General features: G+C 37.6%; 1 protein-coding gene across 1 annotated transcript; it reads left to right on the top strand.

The window, feature by feature from the left end:
* The first annotated feature begins 463 nt into the window (after nucleotides 1-463).
* On the top strand, nucleotides 464-4,258 carry gm2a (ganglioside GM2 activator). The gene is made up of 4 exons (XM_053631654.1): nucleotides 464-758; nucleotides 833-985; nucleotides 2,061-2,243; nucleotides 3,316-4,258. The coding sequence occupies exons 1-4, from the start codon at nucleotides 657-659 to the stop codon at nucleotides 3,469-3,471; spliced, it is 594 nt and encodes a 197-aa protein (XP_053487629.1). The 5' UTR covers nucleotides 464-656; the 3' UTR covers nucleotides 3,472-4,258.
* Nucleotides 4,259-10,401: the final 6,143 nt, after the last annotated feature.

Raw genomic sequence — 10,401 nt, 5'->3', positions numbered from 1 at the left:
TCCAGTGGATACCATTAAAGACAGACCAACAATGACAATGGTAATAGTTTTAATGGTTAACTAATGATTTGTAGTGGTGTTTGAAGTTGAACTCATTAGAATTTCTCTGATGGTTTCTATTGTTGTTGTTTTTCCAGCACGGTGGTATTTTCTTGATTAAACCTCTTTTTGGAATGATATTCCAACAGACAGTTCTGTAAAAGTCTTCCTAGTGAAATAAACAATTCTATCGTGTGTTTTAATTCTTACAGTACATTTGATTTCCACTTTGGAATCATTTTCAGTTCTTGAACTCGGTTCATTCTCCTCACTGAGGCAAGAAAGCGAGTATCAGTGCAAGGCTGCCGTCTTGTGGAACAGAAGCAGAACAAACACAACGGTTCATTTCAGCTAGGTTGAATTGGCTGTACAGCAATTTTGCTTGTTGAGGTCTCCACCGGCCTGCAGAGGGCTCTGCATTAACACCACACAGCACAACGCGGAAGAAGCTAAAGGGTAACTGGTGGAGTAAATATTTTGCCATATTAGGAGGATTTGTATTCAGTGTGAGTGCACGGCATTGCGCGTGACCACTGTAAGGGGCAGAGTGCAGCTGTGTTTTTACATGACAGTGTACACATTAAATAGATATAGACTACATTCTAAATAGTAAAACAATGATCTCCATTCCTCTGTTTATTACGTTATGGACCGCTGGTGTTTTTTTAAAGCAAGGAACATGTGCTGTGCAGATCAGCAGACCGCTGAGATTAGCCAAGGTGAGAGTGGAGCATTTGTATAGCATGGAAGCTAACATTTGAAGCATTACTGTAACATGTTGTTTGCCTGTCAGATTGTAGGCTTTTCCTGGGCGAACTGCGGAAAGGTTGATGATCCAGCTGTTATGAAGAGTCTTGATTTCTCTCCAGACCCCATTAACATTCCAGGCGATTTGACAGCAAGTGCATCTGGGACAACCTCAGTAGCTCTGGTGTCTCCTCTCTCTGTAAGCACCTTCACATTGAAACCAGGGGGACAAGCTGGGGTGTTTCTGCAGGATGGGATCCGAATTAGTGCTCACGGGCTTGTGATATGTTTCGTTATATTTGTAATAGCCGTGTAGATCCAGTGCAAAATTTTGGCCAAATTTGGGCATTTTGCATAAATTTGATACACCATTCATTTAACATCACTTATAAGTGGAGTTATTTACTTCATATCTCTGTTGTATCACATCTCGTTGCTGCATTGTTAGTCACCTGTCTCAAATCGCAATGAATACTGGAAATTGAGCAAAGTAGATTGCACACTTCTGCTTTATGAGTCAACCACATATGGCTGTTAGTTTTTGTCTGAATTAGACTTTAGTTTTATGTTTTTGCTACAACCCTAACTCTGATGATATAGCCTAGCACCTTAATCCTCAGATGTCTATAACTATTTTTGCCTGTTTTTTTGTTTTTTTTTATACCTAGGCTTTCCAGTAAATAGAAACGCCAGCATTTCAAATAGATATATGCATTATATGTTCTTTTTCTTTCTTTTTTTTGTCAGAACAGATCGTTTGACGGCACACTCAAACTGGTGGTGCATAGCTTATTGCTGTAGGGACTGAATAATAAAGTGTATGATGAGTAAAAAGGACTGCTGTTTTGTAGTACAACTATTTTCTGCCTTGAAAATCAACCAGCAGATAAATAAATATGTGAAACCGTTGCAGAACTCTGTCAAAATGCAAGCGTAAGAGTTTAAATTATGAACCAGTATGTTATTAAGCAACATGATCTTTCATTCCATTACAGACTTTTTACTGACTAAGCTGTAAAATCATCTGTGTGACTTTAAGCCTAAGCCAGTGTGGGAGTAGATTGTCTGTTCTTTCTTATGTTTATTGCCCTGTTTGTTTTTCTCACTTGTGACTATCACATGGGTCTGCATAACTGATAGAACAGACAAGAGTTTTTCCATTAACTAGATATAAGGCTTTTTGAGGCCAAACTGCAGATTCATCTGACTGAGCCCTGAGTGGGACTGTGTGATTTTTCTAACACATGATGTGTCTGTGATAAATGTTATCTCAGGTAAATGTCACTCTGGAGAAGGAGGTGGCTGGTTTCTGGGTCAAGGTCCCATGTGTGGACGAGCTAGGGAGCTGCCACTATCAGGATATCTGTGATATACTGGACCAGCTCATTCCTCCAGGTCAGGACTGTCCTGAGCCTCTGCACACGTACGGCCTTCCCTGCCACTGCCCCTTCAAAGCAGTGAGTGTCGACACTTCCACAGACTTTAAGCACACTTCTAGTCAACTGAAGGGGAATTTCACAAATCCCTCTTCAGCTTAGAATGAAACCTATTATTGCATAGGAATGGGAGCCTTGTAAAACTTTTCACATAGTCAGACTTTCTGCTGTATATAGTTCTAAAAACTACAGACTTTCCTGAACTGAATGATGTTTTTCTTTTGCACTTAAGGTAAAGTGTGTGTATATAAAGTAAAGTTATCTTAGACAAGATTTCATTCCAACTGTGCCACAGGAACATTTTGACAGCCAGTATCTGACTACAAACTCAGTTGATTAGGCTTATGTCCATTTTTCTACAGCACATAACTATCCAACAACTTGATCAAAGTGTGACGTTCTCTGTGTGTGGAAATCACAATGAGCTAGCAAGGCCGGACTGTTTTTACCACCACATTTATTAAACTGGCTCTTTAACCAGCATGATGTTTACAGGACAGTCCATACATCGCAGAGGTTTTTTTGTGATTGTTGCGGCCAAAAATGCTTGATTTTGCTGCGGCTTTTTTTAAAATTTGCGGAGGGTTTTTTTTTGTGCCTTTTTTTTAACGGGAAACTGCTTGAATTGGTGAAATTGCAATTGCACTAAATTGTTTTGCATGGTCTTTCGCAGTGATGTTTGTTGATAAATGAGATCTTTTTAGCTGTACTCATGTCCTACACACATGAATCTAAGAGGGCTTAGGCTGAATGCTTATTGTGTTGATGTCACATGACATGTCTTGGCCCAAATGTGTGGAAAATCTTCTGTAATTTTGAAAAATTGATACTTCCTCGGAATATTGCAGAGTTTGCTTGAATTTGCATTAATTTCTATGATTGCAAAATCCTGAAGGGACTGACAGGAAGGAAGTCTAGGAAAGGTTAGAATGTAAAAAAATGCATGTCCACATCTTTTTTAAATTTAGTTATGGTTTCTTAAAGTTGATAATAGTAGTTGAGGTTGGTAGTATAATTTAGCTTTTTTATTCACTGTTGATATATTTTATCCATGTTTATAACTCCAACACTGTGCTGTTTTTTTTTTTTCAAGGGTGACTACTCTCTACCTCAGTCTATTTTCTCCCTGCCAAAAATGGAGCTGCCTTTCTGGCTAACCAATGGCCAGTACCGTGTCCAGGGGGTGCTGGGAATCATAGGCAAAGAGCTTGGATGCCTTAAAGTTACCCTCACTCTACACTCAGATTAACTAGCAGAACAGAGAGGTGGTGTGGGACCCTTTATCACTCAGTGCATGCATTCTGTTCAATAGTGGTGCAATTTAGAAACTTGCTGAATTGGGTACTTACTAATGTAAATATCCCTGTTTTCCTTTGATTTGTGATGAGTAGAATTATCATGTCTAATCTGGTTTTATGAGTGTAGTTCTGAGCCTGTTTTTAATCTAAAATGATTATGCGCTTATTATTTGCTACATAAATGGACCAGTGAAAAGCTCATGCACTAACAATGATTTAGAAGTTTACATGATTTAAGTTTTCATTTTAATGTAATCAAAGAAACAATCGTTTTTAGTCTGTTATTGTGTCTTTTAGGGGAAAATGCCATCTCATATGTTTTTAATTATTTTTAATTAGGATTACTGGTTTACATTGTGAATGTTTACTGTTTAGTGTAACCATGGGGAAAAAATAAACAAAGAACAGTTGCCTGAAGGTTTTTCCTTGCATGGTGTAAATCTTGTGATGAGGAACATCCTGATATTATCAGTGTTGTTCAACTCTGGGCTTTTGCCTAAAAATGCTTTAAGCAAAAGAACTTTTAAATGAAATGTTTTATCAATAAACAGAGATTTGTCATAGAGCTTCATTGAAATTTTGTTAATGTTACATTTAAAAGTGTTGTCTCTTCTGCTTTCCTTCCTTTAGGCAAGGGCTTTTCAAATATTTTCATCCAAGAACCTGTTTAACTATAAAAGGAATTCCATGGAACAAATAGTTATTTTATTAACATTATCCAACTGTTCAGATATTAGGCAGCTTATTTAAACATGTTTAATAATATTTAAATATATAAATATATTTATACTGTAGGTGTAATTTGTTTTGTGTTACTGGGGTTTGGATTGGACCCATTCAATTCAAATGGCCAGTCAAACAAGCTATAAACAAACTGGAAGAACTAAATGAAAGATAATTATTTTGATAACTGTGGATTGTAACTTCCACCACAGTAGCAATATTTTAAAAATCACAGATCCCTTGGCTGTGCTTCTCCAATCTTGCTATGATGGCATTAGGAACTGATTTGTGAATTGATTTGTGAAAGTCAATTGGGTTCTGCATATATGTATTATGTATGCAATAATATACAAAAAGATTTTAGTTGTTTTTTTACAACTTGTCTGTCTGATTGTACCTGAAAGTGTTACTGAAAATGAGGACATTGTTCCAAATTGAGATGCTTTCATTATAAGCAACTACACCGAGATGCTAGTATTCTACACTTAGAACACTTGGTGGTGACAAAAACACTGTTTTATCATATATGCAAGCATTGTGTTTCAGTATGTAAGCATACAGTATAGTATACTACATTTGGTGTATAGGAGCTACTGAGCTAACTCTTTCAGTTGTAAGTTTTATTTTAATGAATGGAATGTCATTTATTTTAGCTCACTATAGGATTCATAATAATGTTCCTACATCAAAAACCACAATAATGTATAAAACGCATTGTTTTCTGTTATTCGCTAACAAGGCTTAACACTTTTAAATTACGTTTCTTCACTTAGTGAGCTACAACCATTTACATGCGTTATGATAAAAGAGGACCAAGTGTAGGAAAAGAACCAGTAGTATGAGCTCCTTAATAGACATTAATTTAAAAATGAAAATTGTACAGTGGATATAAAAGTCTACACACCCCTGTTAAAATGGCTGGTTTTTGTGATGTAAAAAAAAAGAAACTAAGTTCAATCATGTCAGAGCCTTTTTCACCTTTATAATGACATTGCAACATATAAATATCAAGCGACAAATGCCCAGAAATGTTAAGAGAAAAAAAGAAAAGGGAAAAAAAAAAACCTTTCAATTCCCAGCTAGCTTGCATAACTGTGCACACCCTTTTATAACTGGGAATGTGGCAGTGTTCAGAATCAACCAATCACATTCAAACCCATGTTAAATACGAATTAATATACACCTGCCATCAATTAAAGTGTCTGATTACCCACAAATAAAGTACAGCTGTTTCTATAGGATTTTCCTGACATCTTGTTGGTAACATCCAACTGGAAAAGCCATGGGCCCCAAAGAGCTTACAAAGCAGGATATACCAAGGAACACTGTAAAGACAATAATCAAGAAGTGGAGAAAATATGGCATGACAGTCACATTACTAGGCGGTCCCTCTAAAATTGATGAAAAGATCAGGAGAAATCTGGTCAGGGAGGCTGCCAAGAGGGACCTACAGCAACTGATTGCACCAATTTCTAGTAAGTACTGGTTGCTCCCTACATGTGACAAAAATCTCCATAATTCTTCATATCTCTGAGCTATGGAGTATGGTGGCAGGACGGTAGCCTTTTTTAACCAAATAAATAAATAAATAAATACATCCAATCTTCCCGAACCATGTGGAATAATGTGTTATAGTCTGATGAGACCAAAGTTGAACTTTTTGGCCATAATACTAAAAGAGCTGTTTGGCACAAAAAAAATCACCACAAAAGAACATCATCCCTATGGGGAAGCATGGTGGTGGCAGCATCATACTTTGGGGCTGTTTTTCTTCAGCTGGAACTGGGGATTTAATCGTGGGAAGAAGGGAAGCTGGCAGAGGCTGTGTGATGCTCTGGGTGATGTTCTGCTGGGAATCCTTGGGTCCTGTCATTCATATGGATGTTACTTTGACACGTACCACCTACCTAAACATTGTTGCAGACCAAGTACATCCCTTCGTGGCCTCGGTATTCCGTGGCAGTGACCATTTTCAGCAGGATAATGCTCCCTGCCACACTGCAAATTGTTCAGGAATGGTTTGAGGAACATGACAAATAATTCAAGGTGTTGACTTGGCCTCCAAATTCCCCAGATCTCAATCCAATTGAGCATCTATGGGATGTGCTGGACAAATATGTCCGATCCATTGAGGACCCACAGGACGTAAAAGATCTGCTGCTAACGTCTTGGTGCCAGATACCACAGCACACCTTCAGAGGTCTTGTGGAGTCCATGCTTCGACAGGTCAGAGCGGTTTTGGTGGCACAAGGGGGACCTACACGATATTAGGCAGATGGATTTAATGTTATGGCTGATCAGTGTAGCTACCAACATTGTGAAAACTGCATTTTAATTAATATAAAAAATCTAACTGAAACTATATCATCATCAAAATCATTTCTTACACTTCCGCTGTCATAATGTGGGCTTCTTCTCCCTAAGTGTGCGTTTACCAAAATCTTCTCTGAAGAAAGTGATTCCAGCTTAAAGATGGGTAATACTATAGTTTTTGTAACATACAGTGTGACATGCACTGTCTGAAAACAAGCAAGCAGCAAGTAAAAATAAATAGGTTTGAGGAAAATGTGCAATGATTTGGGCATGCAATTTGCATCCTACTAAACTGCTGGCTATAAGCTTTCCTTACTTGTTATCCTTGTAGCTACAGTGCAAAACTGAAGGAAATTTAAGACACCGAACATATACTGGCTGATTGACTACAGAGGGGTAAAGGAGAAACTGTAATTTTCTGTGTAGCTGAACCATTCCTTTAAAGCATTGCCTGAGGTAAATTATTATTTGTAGAACACCTTTTACAGAGTTGTGAAAAAGTTGGGGTTTTTTGGGTTTTTTTTTAGTGAAACAGCCATACAGCTGTAATAATAATGTACTGAGGGCTGAAGTCTCTATAGTGCAGTGTGCAGGAGGCTACATCGTAAAACCTGAGCCTGGCCTCTTCACTTGTTATAATCATTCCTGACATTCCTGATTCTGCAAAAAACATACCAAGTCATTCATCACCAGCATTATTCCAGATGGCCAAGTGGATCTCTGCCCACAGAAGTCCTCCCCATCAACAAAAAACACACATTTTATTCTTTTCTATCACTACATATCATCCAGTTATCTTCTCCATTTGAACTGAATAGAAATATTAGATAATATTGAATCTTGTACTAAATTATCAGCATCTACAATGATTGGTGTTTGGTATGTGTGCTTATTAGTTGACTAAGACATAATGCACTCCCTACATATTCTAAATTATAATGCTGTCACTTCATTTCAGTATTTCTGTCTCATGATTTCTGCCAGTCTGCAAGAAGCAGAGGCCCAAGTGAACCGAATATAGATTAGATATTCACATAGATTAGATCACACCAGTCAGTTTCAAGGAGAGTGTGTTTCAGATACCAGCCAGATTCCAGATATTTTCTTGGAGCAAAACAAAATACATGGTGGGATTTTTCATGCAGGATTCTGAATACTGCCAAAAAATGTCATTCAATGCAGTCCAGGTAGAGAAGTCTATGCTCAATCCAGAACCAAAAGATGACTGGAATCAAAACTACACAGAGTGATCATGGATTGCCAGTTCTCATGGATATTTGTCAGCAGTTACACATCGCAATTTTGATTACTAGAATATGTATGTAAACTATAATAAAATTGTAAACTGATATAGTATATTAATTAATTTTTAAATGAATCAATTTCATTATTTTGACACCTACAGTTATACTAAGTGGTAGACATTCATTCAAGTTCATGTTGCTGAAACCACTTATAGACGATACCTACCGTATATATGCATGAGAGAGAGAGAAAGAGAGCAAGCTCACACATGGCCTTGGACTGGGAGGCAGTGGAAAGAATGTTATCTCAAGCTGGCAGAAGAGTTTCAATGGGCCATGGCATAGATTTTACAAGTCTCTGGAACTCTACAGGGGGATAAATACCATTTTTGGTAAATGCTTGCTAACCCTAACCCTTGGTAAATATGATCAAAGAAGGCTTTGAAAAATTGTCTTTATAGTTTAACCTTTTGATCTTTTGTTTAAAAAATTCACAAAAATACTCTGCTCTCATGGATATCAAACAATTGCAAACAAAACACAGGTTTATCCAAAAAAAAATCTTTATTAAATATGGGTGTGAACTATTATTGGCACCCCTTTGAATTCATATGAGAAAAATATACTTGAAGTATATTCCCATTTATATTTTACATTATTTTTAGTACACCTGGGTGACTAGGAACAGGACATTGTTCAACCATGACTTCCTGTTTCACAGGGGTATAAATATGAGGTAATACATAGGCCAAATTCCCTTAGTCATTCATAACAATGGGTAAGACCAAGGAATATATCTGTGATGTGCGGCAAAAAGTTGTTAAGAAAATAGCACAAGCATTGAAAATGCCCATTTCCACCATCAGGGCAATAATTAAGAAGTTCCAGTCAACTGGAAATGTTATGAATCAACCTGGAATTGGACGTGTGCCTATATTGTCTCAACGCACTGTGAAAAGAATGGTTCGAGTGGCCAAAGAATCTTGCAGGATCACAGCAGGAGAATTGCAGAAGTTAGTTGCATCTTGGGGTCAGACATTCTCCCAAACTACAGTCCGAAGTCAACTACATCACCACAAGTTTTTTGGAAGGGCTTCAAGAAAAAGCCTCTACTCTCATCCAAAAACAAACTCAAGCATCTTCAGTTTGCCAGACACTACTGGAACTTCAAATGGGATCTATGATCAGATGAAACCAAAATAGAGCTTTTTGGCATTAAACACCAGAGGTGGTTTTGACGCACACAGAGAGGTAGCCATATGGAAAAGTATCTCATGCTCACGGTTAAATAATGTGGTGTCTCTTTAATCTTTGGGGGCTATTTTTCTGCCAGAGGACCTGGATGTTTTGTTAGAATACATGGCATCATGGACTCTATCAAATATCAACAGATATTAAATGAAAACCTGACTGCCTCTGCCAGAAAGCTTAAAATGGGCCGTGGTTGGATCTTACAGCAGGACAATGATCCAAAACATACATCAAAGTCAATACAAAAATGGTTTACTGAGCACAACATCAGGGTCCTGCCATGGCCATCAGAATCCCCATCACAGACTTGAAACCCCATAGCAAACCTGTGGGGTGAACTGAAGAGGAGGAGGGTCCACCAGTGTGGACCTCGAAATTGGAAAGATCTGGAGAGAGTCTATATGGAGAAATGGTCTCTGATCCCTTTGACATGTATTCTCCAATCTCATCAGGCATTATAAGAGAAGACTCAGAGCTCTTATCTTGGCAAAGGGAGGTAGCACAAAGTATTGACTACAAGGGTGCCAATAATTGTTGCACATGTATATTTAACAAACATTTTTTTAAAAAACCTGTGTTTTGTTTGCAGTTATTTGCTATCCATGAGATCAGAGTATTTTTTATGAATTTTTTAAACAAAAGATCAAAAAGTTAAACAATAAAGACAATTTTTCACAGCCTTCTTTGCTCATATTTACCAAGGGTGCCGATATTAGTGGAGGGCACTGTATTCTCTCAAGTGGTGTGTTGATGATGGTGGTGGAGAATGCTGTCTAACACATCAGTGCAAAATCTCTGGATTCCAGAAAGGTTGTGTTGAGATCTTTTGATTGTGAAGGCCATGACATAAGATTTATGTCATTTTAATACTCATCAAACCATTCAGTGAGCCCTCATACCCTGTGACATTGTCGTCCTGAAAGACACCACTCCCATTAGGACAGAGAGTTTTCATTATGGGATAGAAGTGATCTATCAGAATGAGTTCTGCATTATTCATTTGCAGTGACACTTCCCTCAAGTGGACCCTATCCATTCTAGCAAAATCCTACCACATAACAGAGCCAACATCTTCTCCTTCAATTTCACAGCAGTCTGTATACACTATATGCTTGCCTAACTATTGATAAATGAATAATATTATGTTGCCATTAATATTGTATTGCATCATTGGATGGTTATATATGATGAATGTTGTTTAATTACTTCACTCAATGAAATCTACAATTATAACTTGTACTATTTAATCTCCTTGTGCCTGATTCCATTTGATAGGTCATAATGTCTCTGTTTTTGCTTCTACACCGCATTGGTCCTAACATGAATGATGTGTGCCCTGATAAGCGTAAA

The sequence above is a fragment of the Ictalurus furcatus genome, chromosome 8 (genome assembly GCF_023375685.1).
Source record: "Ictalurus furcatus strain D&B chromosome 8, Billie_1.0, whole genome shotgun sequence".
NCBI classification, from domain to species: Eukaryota; Metazoa; Chordata; class Actinopteri; order Siluriformes; family Ictaluridae; genus Ictalurus; species Ictalurus furcatus.
The sequence above is the reverse complement of the archived record's forward strand: the minus strand, read 5'-3'. Positions and strand labels throughout refer to the sequence as shown.

Bases quoted from the DNA above. Each gene is read 5' to 3' on its own strand.
- gm2a (XM_053631654.1), top strand. From the start codon at position 657: ATGATCTCCATTCCTCTGTTTATTACGTTATGGACCGCTGGTGTTTTT. The intron at 986-2,060 runs GTAAGCACCTTC...ATGTTATCTCAG, and splicing joins CTCTGGTGTCTCCTCTCTCT to GTAAATGTCACTCTGGAGAA. The intron at 2,244-3,315 runs GTGAGTGTCGAC...TTTTTTTTCAAG, and splicing joins GCCACTGCCCCTTCAAAGCA to GGTGACTACTCTCTACCTCA.